At 46.8% G+C, this 25338-nt stretch overlaps 3 protein-coding genes across 14 annotated transcripts; 2 read left to right on the forward strand and 1 right to left on the reverse strand.

Moving 5' to 3' along the window:
* Window positions 1-457: 457 nt before the first annotated feature.
* LOC127334596 (uncharacterized) lies at window positions 458-1477 on the forward strand. Of its 2 annotated transcripts, none has more exons than XM_051361095.2 (2): window positions 458-627; window positions 735-1477. In XM_051361095.2, the coding sequence occupies exon 2, from the start codon at window positions 767-769 to the stop codon at window positions 1175-1177; it is 411 nt and encodes a 136-aa protein (XP_051217055.1). In that variant the 5' UTR covers window positions 458-627; window positions 735-766; the 3' UTR covers window positions 1178-1477. The 2 variants fall into 2 exon arrangements, with proteins under 2 accessions (XP_051217055.1, XP_051217057.1); XM_051361097.2 differs by having other exon boundaries at window positions 458-622.
* Window positions 1478-2389: 912 nt separating this feature from the next.
* Window positions 2390-6538, reverse strand: LOC127334594 (uncharacterized). Of its 11 annotated transcripts, none has more exons than XM_051361093.2 (4): window positions 6399-6538; window positions 6222-6286; window positions 5900-5940; window positions 2390-4825 (listed from the first exon to the last, which is right to left on the reverse strand). In XM_051361093.2, the coding sequence occupies exon 4, from the start codon at window positions 4823-4825 to the stop codon at window positions 2885-2887; it is 1941 nt and encodes a 646-aa protein (XP_051217053.1). In that variant the 5' UTR covers window positions 5900-5940; window positions 6222-6286; window positions 6399-6538; the 3' UTR covers window positions 2390-2884. The 11 variants fall into 11 exon arrangements, with proteins under 11 accessions (XP_051217053.1, XP_051217048.1, XP_051217047.1 ...); XM_051361088.2 differs by having other exon boundaries at window positions 5900-5972; XM_051361087.2 differs by having other exon boundaries at window positions 5900-5972; window positions 6164-6286.
* Window positions 6539-6807: 269 nt separating this feature from the next.
* Window positions 6808-7638, forward strand: LOC127334593 (pectinesterase inhibitor 8). Its single transcript, XM_051361085.2, has one exon. It carries the CDS (start codon window positions 6904-6906, stop codon window positions 7468-7470), a length of 567 nt encoding a protein of 188 aa, XP_051217045.1. The 5' UTR covers window positions 6808-6903; the 3' UTR covers window positions 7471-7638.
* Window positions 7639-25338: the final 17700 nt, after the last annotated feature.

Below are 25338 nucleotides of genomic sequence, written 5' to 3' on the forward strand. Positions count from 1 at the left end.
GTTGAAATAACAGGGCGCCCTTATCGATCATTCATGCCCATTTACTTTGATGCTTCAATTTGGAGGCGATCGAGCCACACTGTTTGCCCCATAAATTCCCCATTCATGGCCTCGTTGAACAGAACATTGATGGGCACCATTCAAGTTTCGGTAGAGGCGATCGAGAGCCTGATTTCATCATATAGCCTGATTTTATTACTAGCCTGCCAAGTTTCGGAAGAGTACTAATTAACCACAGGCCATAGGGCTCCAAAGTCACTTGATCGTCTCTGTCTCTTTTCGTACTCTTCCCTTCCCTTCCACTAAGCAGAGCAGCTTCTGCTAATAAGTAGTCGAGCCTAAAGTACCACGGATCTGTGCCTCTGTCATGCCACCACCATCTATCGAATCTATAAAACAGAAGCATGAATGCGTGCAATAAACAACCGTGGCACTCCAAGAGAGAGAGAGTCTGTGTAGGAGTAGCGTGCATTTAAGAAAACCAATTGACCTCCCTCTCTCCGTATGTCATTTCCCCTATAAATACTTGCAAACCTCTTCTTCTTCCCCCACCACATCAGCACAAAGGAAGCATCCTCACTTTTCGAGCTTGTAAATCATCACAGGGAAATTCAAAGACAACGTACGGTAAAACCTTCTCTCTAGTCTCTCTTAATCTACCTATAGCTCGAGCGAACCAGCTTCAAGAAGGGCGTGGCTGACTCTGTTCTCTTATGCTGATCATGGATATGCAGGTACCTGACCGACAGCGACCGCCAGGAAGAAGATGAGCCGAGCCAACGGCGGGAGGGGGGCACGGCGCCTGGACCTGAAGCTGAACCTGTCTCTGCCGGCGCGCGGCGACTCGTCATCAGCGTCGAGGAGGATTCTGGCGGCGCCGGCGGACGAGGAGTCGTCGCCGAGCTCGTGCGTGTCGTCGGAGAGCGAGCAGCACGGCGGTGGCGGCGCTTTGCAGTGGTCGGACAGTCCCGAGGCGACGTCCATGGTGCTGGCGGCCTGCCCGCGCTGCTTCATCTACGTCATGCTCGCGGAGGCCGACCCGCGGTGCCCCAAGTGCCGCAGCCCCGTCATCCTCGACTTCCTGCACGGCGGCAGCGGCAGCGGCAACGGCAACGGTAACGAGGACGATGAGAGCAACAATCGCAACCGCCGTGGCAGGAGGAATAGGAAGGAATGAATGATGGACGCAAAGAAGAGCCGGGCGTGATCGGTTGCTCGCGAATGGGCAACCACGCAGCACAGCAGCAAGAAGATTTCAAGATCACCAGGGAGAACAAGTGGAGCGATCACAAGATGATCCTAGGCCGGTCCCAGCAGTTTGATCTCAGTTTTTAGTAGCGACTCGCAGTGTTAAGTAGTAATTCCTGTGCTTCGTTCTCCAGTGTAACCATGATATGTCAGTGCAACGTTTTCACATCACGGATACACTGGAGAAAATACCGCATAATATCATCTCCCATGGCATGCATAGCTAGTACGACGTCTTTGCTTTCTCTGTACCTTATTCTCCTCTTGTTGTTCTTGGGTCGTCTTCTTCCAAGACAACCAGAAAAGTGAACAAGTAATACAGGGGAGAGGACAGTGGATGGATGGGTACTTGCGAGCGTTCACTAATTAACACCGATCATGACGAGACTTGAGATTAGACTAAAATATGCACTGACTGTTTAATAATGATCTGAAGCAGTAGGGGGAGAAGAAGAAGATGGCGCCATGACGCAGCGCAATGAATAGCAATTAAAACCCCTCCGTCACTCCTTGGCCTTAACATTAGGTCTGATCTGAATACGTGCGCCGCGACGCGGTGGCCTTAATGGTGCTGCTGCCTTGGTCAACTTTGGCACGACGGTGGATACATTAGATAGTACTACTGTCCACGACGGCGGAAGCCGAGCTCACGCGTGCAACCACCGGGCGTCAGAACGCGCCACCGCAACTTGCAGCCGGAATGAGAATCCCCTAGCCGGGGACTCTCGTCGGTGCAAAGGGGAAGCGAAAATCGCGGCGTCAGAAACCTGCGTTTCAATATCTACCAAACACGATGTGATTGCGTCACTTTGCTAACAATTACCGTTACCGGCAACAGCGTTTACATATACCCCTATGGAACACAACATGATCAGAGAAACCACATAGAGGAATCAGCAAGATATACGACGATTACCAGATCGTTCGCAACAGAGGACCAGAATGACAGGGTGACTGCACGGTGTGCAAAAAAACACCAATTTGGGTGTTGCAGAGTTGAGCCTCTGCAGAGGTAAAACAAAAAACCAAAACGCAGTAAAACCATGAGTAGAACACTGAACAGATTCAGAGCAAAGGGCTGAATTCATAGAAACAACAAGCCACGAGATTGTTGTTCAAAAAAAAAAAACAAGCCACGAGATTGAATAATTTCACCCAGGCATAACATTGAAAGTGCAACTTCATAATACTGTACTAGTTGAGTAGTCCTACAAGACTAGAACCACAAAAGTAACAGCTTACATGTCTGTTCACCACCCAAGTACACGCACACACACTGGAACAAACCCTTGTTACCATTGCAACTCAAAAGGGGACATGAGATGGAAAGTGCATACCTGAATGCCCAGTAATCACTGTGTGACATGATGGAAGCTCAAGGCGATGCATAGCGTTAGCATACATCATATTTTGGTAGTACCCAGCAACTATGCCATGATATGTTTTTTACCTAACATAAGCCTACGATGGAACCACCTCTTTACTTTCTACTTCTACCCTACCCAGTAACATCCATGGATCACCAAGATTCAAAATAAAGGAGAGCCGGATGATACTATAGCATAACTGGGGCACCAACCTAGTCATCCTCAAAATGCATATTCGCGAGTTTTGGGTAACAGATGGGCTGCAACCCTTAGTGGCGCTCCCACCAGCCACTGCTGCTTCTGACATACTGATCGACGATACCAAACTCTTTGTTCTGCTCAAGCCGTTTACCATAGTTCTCCGTGGAAATCGGACCTTTCTTGCACCGCCGGTAGTAAATAATTTCCCATGGCCACAGGCGCGCGGCACCAAAGTAGTTCTCCACAGTTTGATTCGACAAGACTACCTCACGTGCTTCCACTCTATAATGCTTTAGAGCTGAGACAACTTCACTAGTTGTTAGCTTCAAGGAAATGATCCTCCCCTTTTTCACCACATGCTCCATGTTTGACTTCACTGGTAAAGTGTCCACAGGGTTGGTTGTCTCACCTAGCAATGCATCGCCAACAATATCATCAACCATGTCCTTGTGCAAGTTGGTCTCTGCATGACCTGAGACCTTAACATCCACACCAGGTACAGGCACATCTCCATTGCTTTGGGCATCCAACTTGGATGAAACAACTGGAACCTCACAGTTTAATCTTGACCCTTCAGCTTCTTGCTTGCAATCATCCATATGTCTGAGTTCAGATCTTGCCTTGATATCTAAATCGCTCTCCAGAGGAGAGTTCACCAGAACACCACTGTCTTTATTCCCTGCAGCAGGCGGAGAGTCGCATTTTGGTGAAACAGAAACTGATAACGGACCATGATGGCTGAAATTTGATCTCGGCCCCTGTTTTAAACCTCCAGGCTGAGTTGGCTGAGATGATTTAGAACTAGAATGTGCAGAATGAGATGGGGATTGTGCTCTTGAACGAGGACTGGGAGATCTAGATCTTGAGTACGAGGAATTCCTTTCAGAAGAGAGAGATGGCTCACGAGATCTTTTCAACTTGCTTCCATTATGCGCTTCCTTGGGGGCTTCTGCCATGTTTTCACTCTGAGGTATATGTGTTCTGTCCAATCTAGGCACATCACTCAACTTGGGCGCTCTCCCAGTCCTATCAGAAAATGGTTTCCTGAAATCTTGAACTCTATGATGTGCTCGAGTCATTGGGTCGACATGAGATTCTGGTCGTCTCGTTGAGGGATACCTGAATTTTCTTAGCCTCAGCTCCTCTCTTTCTCTCAAACTGAATCCATCTCCCAGTGTTTTGTAGCAGGTTGGAAAAGCTCTTGATTTACCATGGTTCTGGTCAAAGCGCTCAGCAGGGTGCTTTTGCCACTTCTCAGAATTCCGTCTGTGATCTGCTTTAACAATCTTTTTCTTCTCTTCTCGCTTTCTGTAGCCATGATAAGGTTCAAAACGGTCAAAATCATCATCATCCCCACCATGATTTCCTATTCCAGTCTCGCCCCATCTATCATGTTGAATTGCATTAGCACCACTAGTACCTCCATCATCCATCTTCATCTCAACTGGATCTTCACCATTAGTTTCTCTAGCATCACTAGTACCTCCATCATCCATCTTCATCTCAACTGGATCTTCACCAATACTTTCTCCAGCTTCCTTCATGCCCTCAGCAATTTCATCAGAATCCTTTTCTACTATATCATCAGGGTTATGGCTCTTATCATGACTCATATGGTTATTCTTCTCTTCTACTCCATCGACAGGGTTAAGACTAATACCATGACTTGTAGAGTCATTCTTCTGATCTGCAGGCTCCCTTAACCTCAAATTATCCACACCATCTCTGGACGCCCTTCCATTAGATGACCCAATCTGTCTTGAACTCCTCCTGAAACTGCGAGAATGATTGGGCTGATGTTTTGACCAATTAACAGTTATGCGTCTTCCACAAACAAATGCCCTATGCAGTTGCCGCAAGGCTCGAGCTGCGTCACCACTAGAATCAAACACTGCAAATCCATATCTATCTTTCATCCTCCTCACAGTGCAGGGTCCAAACTTCTGGAAAACATGTTGAAGATCTTGTTCATGCACAGCTGAAGAAAGCCCTCCAATATGCAATGACATCTGCAATAAGAATTATATGATTCCATAAGAAATATACTGTCACAATTGCGTAAAAAGAGATGAATAAAGCAAGAACCAAGCATTAATAAATGCATAATGAATTTTCAAGGTGATAAAGTACAAGTGTACAATCTCAACCTGGATGTATTCCAAACACTGCAATCAACATTTCCATGACACTGGTCAAATTCGAAGTTTACTTGTAGTAAATTTAAAGATTTAGTATTGTCAACTGGATTTTTGTCAAGGAATCGGAGCTAACGCGGACACTTCTGCTTGCAAAACTGCCCTCTTATTGCGATCATTTCAATCATTAAAATTAACCACTAGAAAAATTCAGAATTGAATGGCAGAAATAAGCTTGAGAAAAAGCATGCAACTAAATCTGATAAAAGCATACATCATCAAGAACCATTTCATGTTCAAGTCTAGCCCTTAAGAAGCTGACTATGAAAATTCTGAGGACACTGAAAAGACATAAGAAGGCTCTAATGGGGAAGAAAAGAAACAAGCTTGACACTGCGTTCAAGCTGAGCTGTACTCACATTTCCTCAGTACCCCTTACTGCATCCAGATACCTAAGTATGTGACGGCAGTCCACAAACAGAAACTGCAAAGCAAAGCTGGCCCTAACATCAAATACTAGCTCTTTTTATAGAAATAATTCATTGTTCGAATTGAACCTCACAAAATGAAACAGCAGTTATTTAATGTATATATAAGATCAAGATAGGTGCACCTAAAAGTACTAACTAAACACCATCCTTACATTGATGTTTCCACTGAAGAGGTCAAGAAACACTACAACAGATTTCCATGTATCACTTGGAACATCACCCGAACTGGATAGTGTCTCAGCTCTGAACAAATCACTAGTAAATGACCACAACGCTGCAGCAGTACAACTGGCGCAAAACATACAAGAGAAGAAAAAAAAACGAAGAAGTGCGGGAACACAAACTGTGCAACCGTGCATACTTACTGTTCTAACCACAATCACGCAGGTGAATACTCAAAGAGACAGGTTAATATCTACTAATTCGGAAGGCAGCTGCTAAGAGATTGCAAATTTACCTTGAGGTGGATGAACCAGAGGATTCAGCAAAGCCTTCAACCTGGTAAGATATACTCTGGTCCAAGTTACGACCTGCTTCAGAAATCACTTTCAGGGCCTAGCAGACAGGGCAAGAAAGGGCGCAAATGCAAGAAATCAAGTTCTAATCAACCGAAATCGCTTGTAATTTGCAAAGAAAGCGCCTCCAAGAAACATGGGAGGGTCGCTGAAATTGTGGAAAGCCAAGAATCGAAAAACAAAACTAGGGTTCTAGCCGTACCTACCTAGGGTTTAATCCAGCATGCGAAACGAGCGAGGATGGGAAGGAAAAAAGAATCTCACAGCTGGAAGGCAGAGAGAAATGGAACCCCGCAGCGACGCCGTCAAATCAGGCCCCCAAAAAAATCCTGCAAAAAAGCGCGCCTTGCGCCGCGTCCGGATCAAGAAGAAGCAGGGAAGATCGAGAATTGAGTTCTCGAAAAGAATACAAGGGGGTAGGTGAGGAGTGCGGGCGCAAACCTAGATCTTGAAAGCTGGACCTTTGGACTGAGGTCGGGGATGAGAGGCGACAGCCGATCGCTTCCGCTTCGCTCGGACTCCTCCAGTCTCCACTCTCCACAAGTCGCAGCCAGAGGAAGAGACTGCTGCAGTAGCAGTTTGGGCTAGCCTGAGGTTTAGGGCTAGCGGCTGAGCAATGTAGGCCCATAGTCCTTGCTGACGGCGGCCCGCAAATTGGCCCGAAAATTACAGAGCGGGCCGACATAAGTACTACACGTCTTTGTCTTCAAAAAAAAAGTTGTACACGTGTACACGCAGGGCTGTCCATACCAATCTTGTCCCAGCGGCCAGCTCCGAGCAAGTGAGCACCGTCCACCTGTAAAATGGTGATGGAGCAAGAGAATCCAGCGCCACCATATATCGCCACCAGTGGCCAGTAGCCAGTAGGAGCCAGTCGGCGAGCAGCTGCTGTAGGAAACGAAACGAAACCCACTTGGATCTTGCGAAGCAGAGCTAGCAACCAGCAATGGCGATGCGGCCATCCTGGGCTCGCATTCTCGTGGCCGCGGCCGCCATCGCCGCCGTGGTGGCGCCGGGCGGCGTGGACGCGACCCCGGAGACGACGTGCAGGGCGGCGGCGGAGGCCGACCGGCGCGTGGACTACGGCTTCTGCGTGTCCAAGCTGAGCCAGCACCACGACAGCCCCGACGCCGACACGTGGGGCCTGGCCAAGGTGGCCGCCGACGTGGGCGTCCTCGTCGCCAGCAACGGCCTCTACGACATCAAGGCCATGCTCGCCGGCAAGGCGCCGGTCCCGGCGGCCGGTGGCAAGCAGGCGGCGCGCGGCCCGCTGGAGCGGTGCGAGGCGCTGTACGACCGGATGGGGTCCGCGTTCGCGGAGGCCTACGACGGCATCGACCGGCGCGACTACGCGGCCGGGAAGGAGAAGGCGCTGGAGGCGGCGTCGCTCGCGCGCCGGTGCGGCGACGCCTTCGCCCGCGCCGGCGTCGTCCCGTCGCCGCTGGCGAAGCAGGGCGCCGACTCCGTCCAGATGGCGATCATCTGCACGGCCGTCACCAGCCTCATCAAGTGATGCCTGCCAATTAGTGTCGCTTGCCGGATCGTCGACCGTGATCCGACGTTGTAAACGAGCTTTGTGTGTGTGTCCCTGTAGCCGCATCGAGGCCGTTGAGGCGTTGATGATGTTTCTTCGGCGCTGTATCGATCGATTAGAAGGAAATAAAAGTGCGTGACTTCATCCTGTTTACAGATTCATTACTACTATACTGGCATCTCGATGCGTTTTGATTCTTCGCCATCGGGTGCGGCGTCTGTGCCGGCAAGCCGCACTCGCCGGCGTCGGCGTCGGCAACGGCAACGAGATATTTGCAACGTTGCTAGCCGGCAATGCGTGATGCCGCACACGATGCTCGGCTTCTACGGAGTGCAGCAGCATCACTGCGCAGAGACCTCCCACAGTCTCACTTCTGTGCAGTCCGCTAGATTTTTCGATTTCTGGCTGCCACGGGGTAAGAATTACAGTACGGATCGTAAAACTCGGAACAGTGTATTTGCAGAAGGAGGTAGCGCTGTCACTGTCCCTGTCGGACGCGTGGCGCGAAGCCACATTGCAGGGGCTACTGGCATGTGGTGGTGCCAAATCTGTCGATAAGTGGTCACCGGCACCCACAATGTTGTCATTGACAAATTTCACGCAATGGTGAATTTAGTTTGAAATATAGCAAGAGCTTCACAAATCACAACATAGTGGTTCCAACTATTTATAAGGTGAGTATCGTCCGGGTCTCGCCACCATGCTAAAACAACATAGAAAGCTAATATGAAATTACCTTCACAGCGTAGGAAACTAGTTCTAAATACCACAAGTTAAATTTAGCAACGGAGCATCTACTTACTCTGGTTTCCTATTTTTCTGGTTTTGAAACTACACTATAATGTATGGAACTAGTTCCAAAAGCCAAAAAGTATATAGAACTACTTTTGGCTACACACCGTGGGTGTTAGAGCATCTCCACTCGTCTCCCCGACGAGGCCCCCGGCGAGCGTTTTTTCCATCCGGACGGCATTCGCACTCGGCCGCGGCCCTCTGCTCTCGTTTTTGTCCGGATTTGGGCCTAAATTCATCCGGCGATCCCACGCCATCCCCGGCCCCCGGGAGCGCTCGGGAGTCCGGACGAAAGGAAAGCGCGGAAACACCGAGGAAACTTCCCGCGTCTCGGTGGCCCCAACTTGTCGGCGAGAGAAACCGATCGTCGTCCTCATCGCATCGTCTTCCGCGCGCCGTCGTAAAGCCTCGCCGCCGGTCCGCATTCGCCGGCCACGCGGCGAGTTAATGTCGCCGTCTTCCGCGCACGCATCGTCTTCCGCGCGCACTAAAGGCCGCCGCCGGCCGCCCGCCGCGACGCGTCGCATTCCACGCGTCATTAATCACCCGCGCGCCCGCGCCTATATACGCCGGTCCGCCGCCGCGAGGCGCACCCCCGTGCTCCACTCTTCCTCTACTCTCCCGATGGCGTTCTACGACGACGACGGCGCAGCCCAACAACGGCTTCCCGCCGGTCGCTCCACGCGTGGAGGGGGCACCTCCTCCACTGTGCGGGGTACCCTCGCCCGCCGGACACGAGGCCTCCCGGCGGCGGGTGGCGGCTTAGTGCCGGCGGCGTACCAATCCCGCCGCCGCCTCGGGGCCACGCCTCGACGTCGCCATCGAGGAGGCACGGATGACCTTGACGGACGAGGAACGCGCCGAGCCACGTCACCACCCCGACAACTACACGGCGTGGAACTCGTACTTCTGCGGCGTGGGAGCGGAGCTCGCCTCCTACGACGGCCCGCCGCCTCCGCTCCGCGCGCAACAACGCCGCGGGCCGCCGACGTTGGTGGAGCGCGCCGAAAGGACGCCGGCGAACGTCCTCGCGCACATCGAGGGCGGAAACTACCCGGTGCTCACGATGCCCCTCCATCGAGGGCATCGGCGAGCCGCCGCCGGGAAACGTCTCGGCAGCCACGGCGCATGGCTGCCGCCAGTTCGTCGTCTTCCGGATCGGCGCCGAGGTCATCCTTCGCGCCGGTGAAGAGGAGGAGGCGCACGCCGCCTTCGACGCCGGTGCGCGTCAAGAAAGAGCCGCCGTCTCCGCCGCCGACCAGAGGGCGCAGCAGCGGCGCCTCGTCATCCGCGACCAACCCTCCCAGCCAGGGCGGAAGAGGAAGGCGCCGAAAAGGAGGACACCGCGGCCGCCGCCGCAAACAAAGCTCGCCGAGGAGGAGGCGAGCGCGCGGAGGACGCCACCGTGGCGGAGGCTATCGCCGTGTCGCTCAACGACCTGGTGCCCGCCGACAACGCCTCCCCGAGGACGCCGCCTTCCGTGGTCCGTGCAAGACTGGGAGCGCGAGGAGGAGGAGCAGCAGCGGCGGCCGCTGGACCTGGCCGCCGCACGCCGACTCGCCGTCCGCGCCTCCCGCGCCGCTCCAACCGCCGCCGACGCACGCCGCGCGCTACCGCCGTCCTCGCGACGCCTCCATCCGGCGTCGTTGTCCCCGTCGTCGACCTTGAGTCCTCGGACGACGAATGGTACAAGCCATCCCCGGGGTGGGGAGACGCCGGCCAGGGCAGCAGCCGCCAGGCCGCGCCGCCGAGGGCGCCGAAGGTCGAGGACGACGGCTCCGACGACGGCGGCGACGACTACACGGTGTTCTACCGCCGTTTGGGCATGTAGAGCGCCGTGTTTTAGAATTAGCATTTGAATATCGGCCTCTATGTATGAACTCCCCCCGTTTTAGTCTAAATATCATTAAATTTAGTCTATATTCGCCGAATTTAGCCGAAGTTTATCAAGTTTCCGTTTTTCAAACTCGCACCGTTGTCTTCGCCTGGGCACGCGGCTGGGAAACTAGTCCTCCCCACGCCAAATCTTCCTCCAATCCGGACGAAAATTTCGCCGGATTTGGGCGTGGGGAGGGCCAACGAGTGGAGATGCTCTTAGTATCTTCACTCGTTCTTGAAAGGATTCAAAATGTAAAATAGGGACACCTGAGAGATAAAACATCCCCAAGCTAACCCTAGTTTATAGCGAGGCAACCCGGGGTGTCGTCTAACACCACGTCCAACGAAAACAAGCCACGTGTTCCACGAGACCATAAAAAAACTAAAATGGAGGCTATGACTGGGTCCATAACCTATAATAAAAAATCGATGGTGTCCCCCAATACGAGCATACGCTGGATCTTGTATGGGATTTCGAGTGGAGATGCTCTTAACGAGGTTGTTGAATCCAATTCTTATTGCGTGGAAATATATCTTAAAATATTTTAAATTATGTACTATATTTGTTCATAATAAGTTGGCCTCGTCTAAATTCGGATGTATCTAGGCGCTTTTTAGTGTATAGATACATTAGAATTTGGATAAACCTTCGACCTTTTTCTTATTGACAGAGGAAGTAATAAAATTTCGTATGCATATCTAGACATTCTATTTTCGTACATAAGTTCTCAGGAAAAAAGTTTTTTTTGTCCCATGCTAAAAAATAAGAATTGATGCTCTAACAATTCACCTGACATTCTTTTTGTGTATTTTACATGGGCACATAAATCTTATCTTTTATAGAAACTTGTGTACGAACGTAAAATGATCGGATGTACAAGCAATATGTTAATTCAGTTTTTTAACATTTTTTATTAAAATGTTTTTTATGTAGTTTCAATAATCATTTCATATGCATATATGAACCAAAACACCACCTCCCCATTTAAAAAACTTTTAAAAAATGTAATTAGTGCATCTCTAGCAAATCATAGATAAACCTATACCGGAGAACGCAAATGTGTACATTAAAACCATGGTGGAACAATGTTTTAAATTTATACTAGTAAATTTTATGATACATGTTTTCAGATATGTTCTGTACCATGCACATAGATTAACAATGATAGATAAAATAATTCTTGGAGCAGTCTAGGAAGTTTTCAAATATCTTCAAATAATTTGACATATATTGGGCAGAAGGATCAAAATTTTACTTTTGCTAAGAGCATCTCCAGTCGCGTCCCCCAAAGCGTACCCCAAAGGGATTTGGGGCGCGCCGGACAGAAAATGTGTTCCAGTCACGTCCCCCAAAGCCCATTTTTGTCCGGCGCGCCCCGATACGGTGTCTGGCGCCCCGAGGCCGTCCCCGTCCCACAGGGGACGCACCGGGGACGCCGAACACTGAAAGTATAGAGATGGTAAACCTAGAGGGGGGGTGAATAGGTTTCTACAAATTTTAATTTTTTCTTTGCAATATTAGGCTTTGCGGAATATAAAGATGAGCCTAATGCAAACTAGGTGAAGCAACCTATATGAGGATACAACTAACTCGAGCACGAAGGCTCTCACAAAAGTGCTTAAATCACAAGTAAGGAGTTCGGTTAGAGATAACCGATAGCACGCGGAGACGATGATGTATTCCCGTGTTCCCTTGCTTTGCAACAAGGTACGTCACGTTTGGAGGAGTGGAGGTCCCACGAAGGATTCCCCGCGCCACGAAGGCTCACCCTATTCTCCGGAGCCTATCCCACGAAGGAATAGCTCACTCACTTGTGGTAGACTTTGAGGTAGCCTCCAAACCTTCACAATCTTGCCCGGAGCAAATCCACAGCCCGGATGCTTCCGGACTCCTCTTGCCTACCTAGGGTTTCCAAGAAACCCTAGGAAGCAAGCTTCTCAATGAATACAAGGGGGAATGAGATTTGGCTTGGTAGAACGGTAGATCGGGTCCTCCTCTAATGATTCCCCGGAGGGATTTGAGTTTGGGTGGAGGAGGAGGGAGATCTGAGGCTTTTGGTGTTTCTAGCAATGGAGTAAGAGAGAGAGGGCTCAAGAACAGCTTGTAGTGTAGTGCCTAACTGTCTAGAGGTAGGAGAAGGGCTATTTATAGTGTTCTTCGAAATATGGCCGTTGCCACTTGCCACCTCAGCTTTTCCTCGACAAACCCGGGTCGATCGGGCCACAGACCGACAGCCCTGGTGGTGAGGCCTGGCCTCGATCGGGGCTGGACCGGACGCCTTTTGCTGGTCCCGGAGCTCCTCCGCTGGCGGCGGTTGGCGCCGGCTGCCGCCGGTGGACCGGACGGAGCACCGGACCCGCCGGCCGAGAGCCTTGCTGACCGGCGCAAACCGGATCTGCCGGCTCCTCCTTTGGAGCCCGGCTGCCGCCCGGCTGACCGGCCACCACGCCGACAAAGTCGGTTGTCCCTGCTTGGACCGGGCAGGTGACCGGATTTCTCCTGTAACCCCTTTTTGATTGTTGTTGAAATGGGGGGTCACCTTTAGCCTTCTTGTTCCTTTGATACACCATTTACGCCTCATTGCCTAATACCTGAGATTGTACTTATAAACATATTAGGCCAAATACTTTAGCACGGTGTCATCGTTACCAAAATAATGGATAAGGGTGAAATACCCTTACAATCTCCCCCTTTTTGGTATACGATGACAAACCGAGCTAGAGTCACAAATAGATATTATGATAAGCTCTAAACCTTGATTCCATATAAGATATTACGAAAGCTCCCCCATAATGTGTGCACTTGCAGAATTTGCGTTTGAATGCAAAGTACACCATTTGTGAACCATGAGAAGCTCCCCTAATATCTTTAGGAAACAAGCATGGTATGGAGATGTGCATATCAAGATATATAAGCATAGCACACATAATCATCCTAACATAGAGTAGCACACATAATAGTCGTCCATACACATCCATACACGAATTATTGGAAATAGCAAATGGTTCTTGAAAAACTCAAAGTAAACAAGCACAAGCCATATAAAATCCAAATAAAGCAACTCCCATGGCTTGTGACATCAAAGAACCCCGTGGTCTAGACTCTACTCTCTTCTCCCCCTTTGGCATCGGAACACCAAAAATGCGAAGAAAAGAGGAGAGATGCTATCGCACCCATCAGTAGTGCCCAAAACCAAGCGAGGAGGAGCTCTCGCGTGCGTCATCATCACCCGCATTATCATCACCCGCATCATCATCAGCATCATCATCAGCATCACCAGCAGTAGGAGTGGAAGCACGAGCAGGCCTAGTAGGAAGAGCGCCATGAGCGTACACGGAGAAGTCGAAGTTCTGGAGCATCTCATCGGTAAGAAGAGGCATCTCCTACTGAGGTGCTATCACAGGCTCCATCTCAGGTCCAGGAGGAGGAACAGGGTGGTTCCTTGAGGCCATGAATTCATTCTGGCGCCTCCGTGTCTCCTGGGTCATAGTAAGGGTCTGATGGGCAACATCATTGTTGTTCTTGCACATTTGGAACATGCATGTGAAGAATCGAGCGGCCCCATGCTGGGAGCGCCGAGAGTGACTGGAGCTAGCATCATGATCATGGTGTGCCTTGGAGCGGTGCTCAGTGGTGGTCGTCATGGAGGGAACGTCTGAACGAGTGGCCTCCTGAATGGGGAACCTGAATGGATCCATGATGACTTTCTCACCAATAGCGTTCCGAGGAGCGGGAACAATGTAGTTGATGAGCCGCTGAACATACTGGGCGTAGTTAGGAGTCATGCGATCCATAATTGCTCTCTTCAGCTCACAGTAGATAAGATCACAGCCATCAATCTTCCTCACCCTGTCAGGATGGCAATAGTACATCAAGTTGAGGTGATAGTTCCGGACTTCACTGTGGTCTCCAGACTTGCTGATGAGGTTCTCACGGAACAGCTTGGCAAGTACCAAATAGGAGTAGTACATCCCAGAGATAGTGGGAGGTCCAGGCGTAGGGTTCGCAGGATAGCAGAAAGAGATGTCACCCCTAGTAAGCCTGGACCGTGAATGAATCTTGTACCCTGGATTACTGTCATCACCACAACCCATGGCTGCACGGAACTGAGAGTAGGAGCATGAGTACTTTGTCTTGCCGGTCATCCAGGTGAGGGTGCGGTCTTCATCATCATGGAAGAAGACAGTGCAGTGAAACTGACGGACAAGGAGGGGACAAAAGGTAGGATCATCTTGGGTATCATCAGGCTTGAGGCACACAAGGTCATACAATCCTAGACCCCTCAAGGTTTGAACCACAAAACGATACTTTGTGGCTTCATGCAAGGCAAGTTCGTCAGGATTGATGGCCTTGGGTGATACAATGTTACCATGCTTCATATACTCATGAGAATCATAGAAACCCTCCCAGAGGGCTGCTTGTGTGTTGGTCCAGAATGCCTTGTCCGCACGAGTGTAAGTTGGCTTCTCAAAGCGATACGGATTCACTGTCCTCCATTCCTGCCACTCAAGACGGTTTGCAGCCCCAACATTGATGGTTGGTACTACCTCATCATCCTCTTGGACAACATTCTTATCCTTGTGCTTGGTAGCAACAGACTTGGTTCTACCCCGAGCTGAGCTGCCAGTGTCAGTACCTTGATGAGCTTGAGGGGGTGCACGGCTACTAGAACGGCGGGGAGGATCAGCCGTCCTACCTCGCTTGGCAACATTGCCACGTGGTGGCTCACCACTCCAACTTCCTGTGAATGAGAAAATATAGCAAGGATAGCAGTGGGGTAAGTGTACATGTCATCAATAAGAGGGAATCCAAAAAGCATAGCATATATCCAAGTGTAGTGATGAGATTGTGCGAAAACTGGGCAACCCGGCGCACAGGCCGGTCAAACCGGGCAGCAGACCGGACGATCCGGTTTGCGACCGGTTGACCGGGCCACACGCCGGGCCGGCCGGTTGAGCGGCCGGTCGACCGGGCTGGTGACCGGGTCTATCGATTTGTGATGTTGTGCCCAGATTTCTACCACAAATTCATGCAAAAACTCGAAAAACTTGAGTACATGCTATAGCAATAGAGTGGAGAATGTGCTTTGTGTTGAGAGACACTCTAAAGGCATGAGGACTTACAAACCCTAAACCTAGCCCTAAGATTTCCTCAAATTTTGGCAAGAACTTGCAATGTGTGAGGAGGACTAGAACTTAGGGAGGGAAGGAGAGTACATTACCCGAAGACATTGTCCTCCTTGATCAAGGGAACAAGAAGAACACAAGGTAGGGCTTGAAAACCAAGAACTCCAAAAATTCCCAAGCTAGTTGGAGAGGGACCAAATCCTTCGGTGGAGATGTTCCAATGGCCCCGATCTATGGTGTGGTGAAGTTTGGGGAAGTTCTTGTGGTGGGAAGTGCCTAGATCTTGGTGGAGGTGTTGAGGGCGCCGGCCATGGAGGTTGGGGATTGGGGAACAATGGGGAAGATGACCCCAAGGGGTATCTCTTCCCAATATATAGTAGGCTGCACGACCGGTCAGGTATCCGGTCAGACTGGTGATCGCTGACCCGGCCTGCACCCCGGTTACCGCCCGGTCCACCGGACCATCCGGTCAGGGACCCGGTCCGACCGGGCCAGGGACCGGCCAGCCTAGAATTGTCTAATTTTGCCTCGTTTTTGCCCCTATGCTGTGTGTAAATGTGTGTGAGTGCTCAAATGATGACATGTACATATAGATAGATAGATGATGATGAGATGAGCATAGACATGGGGTTGGAAACACAAAGTTCTCTAGGCATACCCATTGGAGAGAAAATCCAAACAAAATGTGAATAGCAACAATGGGCATGATTTGAAGTGTATATCAAGAATCATAAGTTATTTTGGAAATGATGCTCGCACTAAGATCATTGGGCCTTATATAGTCAAATCAATTTGTAATGAAGGCTCAATGAGGGGCGGGGGAGTACTCCTCCTATGTGAAAGCGCAAATGTCATGTGACCGCGAAGAGACATGCTTGGGTCCATATAATGACATTGGGTCTATTTATGTTGCACACATAGGTATGCATCATACCAAGACATGGTAAGATGACTATCCCCATATGTGCTATGCCTCTAAGCTAGATAGCAAGATAAATGCAAGAATATAGTGCAAGAAGTTAATCAATCCAAGTTTTTAGGATCAAGAATACCAAGTTCTCCTCTCAAGTTAACAAAGCGGGCTTCATCCAAAGGCTTAGTGAAAATATCCGCCAATTGGTAGGTTGTTCCCACATGAGTGAGATCAATATCCTTATTGGCAACATGATCACGTAGGAAGTGATGGCGAATGTCAATATGTTTGGTGCGACAATGTTGAACCGGGTTGTTGGCGATCTTTATTGCACTTTCATTGTCACAAAGAAGAGGCACCGTACCAAGAGACACACCATAGTCTTTCAAGGTTTGCTTCATCCATAACAATTGAGTGCAACAAGATGCCGCGGATATGTATTCGGCTTCGGCGGTGGATAGGGCGGTGGAGTTTTGTTTCTTGGATGACAAACTCACCAATGACCGGCCAATAAATTGGCAAGCCCCGGAGGTAGACTTCCGATCAACCTTATCACCGGCCCAATCGGAATCCGAATAGCCAATGAGTTCAAAGGTTGACCCCTTTGGATACCATAGCCCGAGAGTAGGAGTGAGAACAAGGTATCTTTGTATCCGTTTGACCGCCACTAAATGGCTCTCCTTGGGAGTGGATTGAAAACGAGCACACATCCCTACACTTAGCATGATATCCGGCCTAGAGGCACAAAGGTAGAGCAAGGATCCTATCATGGAGCGGTATACCTTTATGTCCACATCCTTCTCACCGTCACATGAACCAAGTTGCCCCTTTACGGCATGGGTGTCTTCATTGGACTTGCATTGGTCATGTTGAATTTCTTGAGCATGTCCTTCACATACTTTTCTTGAGAGATGAAGGTGCCTTTTGCAAGTTGCCTCACTTGGAAGCCTAGAAAGAACTTCAACTCTCCCATCATGGACATCTCAAATTTCCTAGTCATCAATAGCTCAAAAGCTTTGTTATGATTGGGGTTAGTTCCACCAAAAATAATATCATCAACATATATTTGACATATAAAGAGGCCACCCCCTTTAACCCGCTTGGTGAAAAGGGTGGAATCGACCGTACCCATGCAAAACCCATCATGTAGTAAGAAATCCCTAAGGAACTCATACCAAGCACGTGGAGCTTGCTTGAGACCGTAGAGTGCCTTATGGAGTAAATACACGTGGTTGGGTCGGCATGGGTCTTCGAAACCCGGGGGTTGAGCCACATATGCGGTTTCTTTTAGGGGACCATTCAAAAATGCACTTTTCACATCCATTTGATATAATTTGAAATTGTGGAAAGATGCAAATGCAAGCAAAAGACGAATAGCTTCAAGACGGGCTACCGGCGCAAAGGTATCCTCAAAATACATACCTTCTATTTGGGCAAACCCTTGCGCCACTAACCTTGCTTTGTTTCGTATAACAATGCCATTCTCATCTTGCTTGTTCTTGAATACCCATTTGGTCCCAATGACATTGATGTGATGATCCTTGGGTCTCTCAACTAGAGACCATACTTCATTACGAGTGAAACACTCCAATTCTTCTTGCATGGCAATTACCCAATCCGGATCGACCAAGGCTTCATGTACCTTAAGTGGTTCAAAACTAGACACAAAAGCATGATGTTGACAATAAGTGATAAGTAATGCATCGTGTCTACGAGTTACCACTCCTCTTGAGATGCTACCAAGGACTTGATCCACTTTCATGTCACTTGCCCTTGTAGCGGCCTTGATCTTCCGAACGGTTCCTTCATGATCAATGAATTCATCTCTTGCTAGTACTTGATCATGAGGGACCACTTGAGCTTTATCATGAGTTGAGGATGTTTCTTGATCGTCATCATGATCTTGCTCCATGGAATGAGGATCTTCTTCTTGTTCTTCGGATTGAGACTCATCTTGAGTAGAGGATGGTTCTTGAGTTGCACTTGATGGTTCGGCTTGAGTTGAGCTAGGCTCCACTTGTGGCGTGCTTGAGACATCTACTCCATCATCTTGATCATCATTATGAACTTCCATGGGCCGGATGTGTCCAATGCCCATATGCTTGATGGCACTAGATGGATCATCATCATTACCTGCAACACATGGAACAACTTGCTCCACTTGGGAGCCATTATCCTCCAAGAACACCACGTCACAAGATACTTCAATAGTCCCGGAGGACCGGTTGTAGTATCTATAGGCGTGAGAGTTCTCCGCATATCCAACAAATATACCCTCTATGGTTCTAGTTTCAAATTTACCGAGCTTTCCTTTGTTGTTTGATACGTCTCCGACGTATCGATAATTTCTTATGTTCCATGCCACATTATTGATGTTATCTACATGTTTTATGCACACTTTATGTCATATTCGTGCATTTTCTGGAACTAACCTATTAACAAGATGCCGAAGTGCCGCTTGTCAAGTCATTGCTTTTTGGTTTCAGAAATCCTAGTAAGGAAATATTCTCGGAATTGGACGAAATCAAAGCCTGGGGGCCTATTTTCTCACGAAGCTTCCGTAAGTCCGAAGGAGAGACGAAGAGGGGCCACGGAGGGCCACACCATAGGCGGCGCTGGCCCCCCCCTTGGCCGCGCCGGCCTGTAGTGTGGGGCCCCGTGCCGCCTCTTGACCTGCCCTTCCGCCTATAAAAAGTCACCGTGACGAAACCCCCGCATCGAGAGCCACGATACGGAAAACCTTCCAGAGACGCCGCCGCCGATCCCATCTCGGGGGATCCAGGAGATCGCCTCCGGCACCCTGCCGGAGAGGGGATTCATCTCCCGGAGGACTCTACGCCGCCATGGTCGCCTCCGGAGTGATGTGTGAGTAGTCTACCCCTGGACTATGGGTCCATAGCAGTAGCTAGATGGTTGTCTTCTCCCCATTGTGCTTCATTGTCGGATCTTGTGAGCTGCCTAACATGATCAAGATCATCTATCTGTAATTCTATATGTTGCATTTGTTGGGATCCGATGAATAGAGAATACTTGTTATGTTGATTATCAAAGTTATGTCTATGTGTTGTTTATGATCTTGCATGCTCTCCGTTATTAGTAGATGCTCTGGCCAAGTTGATGCTAGTAACTCCAAGAGGGAGTATTTATGCTCGATAGTGGGTTCATGTCTCTGTGAATCTGGAGGAGTGACAAGAAGCACTAAGGTTACGGATGTGCTGTTGCCACTAGGGATAAAACATTGGTGCTATGTTCAAGGATGTAGTCACTGATTACATTACGCGCAATACTTAATGCAATTGTCTGTTGTTAGCAACTTAATACAGGAGGGGGTTCGGATGATAACCTGAAGGTGGACTTTTTAGGCATAGATGCAGTTGGATGACGGTCTATGTACTTTGTCGTAATGCCCAATTAAATCTCACTATATGTAATATCCCAGGTAATGGGGTTACAAAATTAGAGGAAACAGATGTGTGCATTGCATTCATGCATAGAAAATCTGGGGAATTTTCGCGCTTTAAAGTAAAACAAATACAAAGAATCGAAGTTTCACTTGACCTTGGTGGAATTGAAGTAGCTCATCAAGTCAAGCGCTATAAACCTCAATGTGACTTAGTTAAAACTTTGTTTTGGGTATAGATAATTTGATCTAAGGGGTTAGATCAAATGGAACTAATAATCAACACAACAACACTTTACTCAATGATCAACTACCTGATCTTATTAAATATCACAACATGATATTCCTAGCCACAACATGGGAACACCAATTCAATTGCAAACCAAGTAACAATAAAATGGAGAAACCATTCTTCACTTATCTTTTCCATGTCTTAAACTAATCCATGATCCTACCATGAACCTCATGGTATTCATTTTACTCTAATCTTGGAAGCAAGACAAGGAGTTCCAACTAAGAAATATATATTCTTCTCTATTACATATTATTATATAAACCTAGAGTGGTGAGAGTTCTATGTTAATCCTTAGAGAAGCAATGACAAGCTTTGAGCTAAACCTTGGATATACATCCAGGTATTCAAATCATCATCTCTAAGAGAAACCCTAGGATATTATCCCAGACAATTCCTAGAGAGATAAACCATTTATATTTAACATAGACATTGATGATCACATCAATCACTATAGAGCCTAACCTCAGCTTAATATTGAAGTCCTTCCCAAATGAGAGAGACCATTCATACTAATCATAGCTTTACTTATTTAAGAATAAGTGACAACCATTGAACTAAAGCATTAGGAGTTAAACCATATCATTTGGGAGTGGTGAGATAGCCAATGCCAAATGGAGTAAGATCATATCTATGAAATGATGAAGTAAAGTAGCAACTAATCCAACTAAGCATCTAGGTGGAGACTTAACCCTTACTATCTATTGAGATATTATGAGTACACCATAAACCCTAGAATAACCATTCCTTTATAAGAGAGCCTAAGCTATGGTGTTACACTCAAGTTAGTTGAGGCAATACTTGGAATTGAGGGAGAGAACTACTCATACATATTGATGATTAAATCATCATTCAGTGAGAGAACTCTAAGAGAATGTCTCAGGCATTTTCCCGGGATATAAACTATAGAGGCCACTATAATAGCCATCCTAGAAAGTAAAATAGAAGTGCTATACCTTAATTGATCAAGACAATGTTTGATCATGGAAGTGAGAAAACCATTTAATGAGAGATCCCTTAGGACGCCAAACCTTGATCATTATAAATTGAGTGATGATCATAAACCCTAAGAACTGGAGGTAGAGGTATTAAGAGCAAGTTGATCATGTCTAATCCATGATCAGACACTTGAGGTATGTGAGAAGAAGTTGAATCCTAATAGGATAAGTAGACATCCTTCACCACATGAAATCATAGGGAGGTAACTAGTAATCAACCATAGAATTATATTCCAACCTTTACTTGTGAACCACTTGGTGATCATAAGTAGAATCCTACCATACCCATACTTCAGAAATCAAACAACCTAAGAAAACTTTAGAGTTAAACTCTATACTTTATATGGTGAGAAACCATATATCCATATAACCAAAATTAACTATAAAAATAACTATAACCAATGTAGTTACTTTAATGATAAATTGGAAATGATGATAGAAGTAATTGGTAGAAGATAAAACCAATTCTCAAATCTTTAGTAATTAGAGAAGCACATAAGATATGAAGCAACTAACCATATTACCTTGGTTAGGGGAGATTAAACCCTAGCACATGCAATATGGTGTCATCTCATCTCTACAACCTAGAATTAAACCTCAACCCTAGTTTAGATATCACTATGGTGATCATAATATAAATCAGGCTATAATTGAGATTCCAAACCAAATGCCATTAGGTAAATAACATTAGAACCCTAGTATTGCACATTAACCAAGTCTTATGCTTCAATTCTTGAACATAAGAAAAACCTTGTGCTACATTCCACCATTAGAACCATATGTGTAGTAATCAATCATTTATCCTTGTAACCAAGATCAACCATGATGAAACAATACCTACCTTAGATACTTTCAATGATAATTATAGTGTTAACTTACAAGGGGGATTGTAATGGAAATCATAAAACCCTAATAGCATTAATGCTCACATAAAATCATATGTGAACAACCAAATTCTCAATTAGAAACCAACTCCTAACCTCTGAAATACTTTGAGTTGCAATTATCAACTCTTATAAATCCTAACAGAATTAATTCACTTAAAAAGGAAGTTAAAAAATATGAGAATATGAACTCATACATATTTTGCTATTTTGAATAAACATGCAAGTATGAAATATAATCAAATACACAATATTTGTTTCAAATAAAGAATGGAGCAATAGTCATTGCACTATATCTTAATTCAGTAAACATAACAAGAAACCTGCAAATAAAATTTGAATTCAAGTCTGAATTCAAAATAGAAAATTCAAAACAGAAATACAAAACAGAAAAAGAAAACAGAAAAGAAAATTAAGAAAAAAAAGGAGGCTTACCTCTCGGGCCACCCCAGTCCAACAAAAGCCCGCAGAGCAGCCCAACACCATCACCACTTCGCAGCCCAACACCAGCCCGTGTACCGTTTCGTGCGGATAAGGGCGAGGAGAGCGTCGTCTCCTTCTTCGCCACCGTCGACGCACAGGAGGATGCCACGGCGACGAGCAACTCCACGTCCCGGCCGCCATTCTGGACTACGCGACCGACGACGACCCGCCTCAACCCTATAAATATTCGGCCGTAGCCTCCCTCGCTCCTGTTCCTCGATTTTCCCCAATTCATCAAACCCTAGCACACCGGACTCCGACTATCGCCGCCGGTGGGGACCTTCCCTGGTCTCGCCGTGACCACCGTTGGAACCGCCGTGCTCGACAAGCCCACCGTGCGGGGGAATCGCCTCCAGAAGCTCCCGCAGCCGTAGAGCCGACGTTCCCTTCCGACGGTATCTCACAGAAATTCGAGCAATGGCGCCGCCACCGTCGACAATCGGCGCCGTCGAGCCATCAGTGAGCATCGCGGTGAGCTTATGCTTCTCCGGAGCCCCTTAATTTACTCTAGCATCCACCGTAGCGCGCCCTCATCGCTCACCGCCGTGCACCGCCGCAGTAAGAGCTCGCCGGAGCTACTCCGACGACCGTTCCGAGGGGGCGCCGCCACTTTATGGCTCAGCGCGTCGCCCTGGGTCGAGCCAACCCACGCGCGCATCCGCGGGACTAGCCCAACGCCGACGCTCACCGCCACTGCCGCCGGTGAGAGCCTTGGTTGCCACGTCGTGCCACCGTGGCTGATGACGTGGTCTAGCCCCACCAGTCAGTGACTGTGTGGGTAAACCAACCGAGTAACTTTAGTCATTCTAGATTTTAATTTCAAATCCATTAATTACTGCAACTTCAAATAAATGTAGAAAATTCATAAAAGCTCAGAAAAATGCAAATAAGATATCAAAATTCTTATAAAAGAAAAATCTATCCAATAAAAATATAAAATGAAATTTATATTTTTAACTAGAAATTCATTATTTAATACTTATTAAATAAGCCTTTTCTTTAATTCTAAATTGAATTAAAATTCAATAAATAGTAAAACCTTCTAAAACAAATAAAAACCAGTAGAAAAAAATAAAGAAAACATTAAAGCTATTTTTCTTTATTTGTTATTTTGTTAAATCTTTATTAGTGGAAATTTAAACCCTAATTAATAATTACCTTAATTATAAATTATTTAAAAATAATAAAATGCCAAATTCAATATTATTTTTATTCCAAAGTTAGTAATAACTTCAACTTTAATAATGAAGTTATTAATCCAAGAAGTATAGGATAATTAGGACAACCCTAGATCCATTATAAATAAAGTTATAACCTCATCATTTCATGTGATTCCTAAAACCCTAATATCATTAGGAACCCTAGTTCCATTATTACTTGTGAACCCTAAATAGCTTCCAAACCTAAACCCAAGTTCACATGTGATCATATTACTTCAATAATAGTCATATAACCATAGTAGCAACTAAATATTTGCTATAACCACATCAAATGTAGAACTCTATCACTAGTAGCTTAGCATTCCATGTGTTCACCTTAATCAAATCTAGTACTTATCCAACCTAGATAATCAAAGTAGAATTAACCAAGGGTAAACCCTAGATCCTATTTCCAAAACCACCATCCTTAATTATCCATGCTTAACATCACATTATTGTGATGAATACTAAATAGCAATCATACCTAATGTCTTGCATTACCTACCATACTCCACTAAACTCCACTAGTGTGAGATACTTATGAACCATCTTATTTTGGAACCAACCATTCTCTACTTAGAGATCCAATGGTTAATACAAGACAACCTCAACCTTAATTGTAATACTTCTTATTATTTAAGAGGTATGTTCTTCAAAAGTTATTCTTTTGAAGAAAATAAGGAATCATCATCAATCCTGCCCAATAAGACCTATAGACAATAGCCATCTAACACCAGTAAGGTAGCATCAACCTTGATAGCATCCATGTGTAATTAATTTCTTAGGATGCCTAGACATAACTCCACCTACTATTGATGAATCCAACTCTGTTGTGATCCATCTAATACTTACTCCAGAAACTAGATGAAACCATAGTCAACCATAGAACCCCACCAATCTAATTATCATACTTGTTCTTTATTCAAGAACATGTTCTTCAAAAGTTATTCTTTTGAAGTATATAATAATCAATCATTAACCATGACATATAGTGCTAAAACCAACCACTATTTATTACATGTTAGGATTACACCAAATCTTATTGTTGTGTGTTATTAATGCTATTGTTATGCTATATTGCAACACCCGTTTATGATACCAAGTAATCACACCTGAATAAGAACCTTGTTTGTGAATCACTCTAAAAGTGCAACACACCCTGAACCAATCATTACAACTCACTGATCCTAAATCATCGGGGTTAGGTCACGCTTAGAGCGATTGCATCTCATACTTATGCATTATTGCATCCTTGCCAATCTTTTAAACATCGTCCCAGGACGATGATACTATTTCAGAATTTGGAGTTATCGCGTATCGAAGACCTTGCCTGCATAATCTTGCAGTCAAGAAAGGCAAGTTCATCACTTGCTCATGCCATTTGAGTATTTCTATCAAATTACTTGCAAAGTACTATGTTTATCACTATTGCATAAAAAACCAAAACCACTACTTTCATAACTATGAATATGACTAAGTGGTGGGCAATGGAACCATGGATTGTGTGGATATGGTGGAGGTTCCATTGCACGGGTTTATATCCATCTAGGATTAAACAACAAATGTCGCCAGTGATTCTTGTGCCGTAATATCCGTGTTAACCATAAGATCTGGAGTGGGACGGAGTAGTCAAAAGTGTTTCCACCTCTCGTACATCAACGGATGCGCTTACCGTAGACACTTGACCCAGGTTGGGCAAGCGGTGGGGTGGGGATCCCATTCTAATTCCCCACGGTAAGTGGTCTATGATGGGTTGCAGCTACCGGCGAAGGAGTTTGGTTAACGAGTCCCAAACTGTTGTCGTGGTCGGGGTCCATCCTTAATTGGTATAAGAGGACCGACGAGGACCCAGGGTCGGGGTATGCAACAAAGGGTGGGTGT

The sequence above is a fragment of the Lolium perenne genome, chromosome 6, assembly GCF_019359855.2.
Source record: "Lolium perenne isolate Kyuss_39 chromosome 6, Kyuss_2.0, whole genome shotgun sequence".
Taxonomy (NCBI): Eukaryota; Viridiplantae; Streptophyta; class Magnoliopsida; order Poales; family Poaceae; genus Lolium; species Lolium perenne.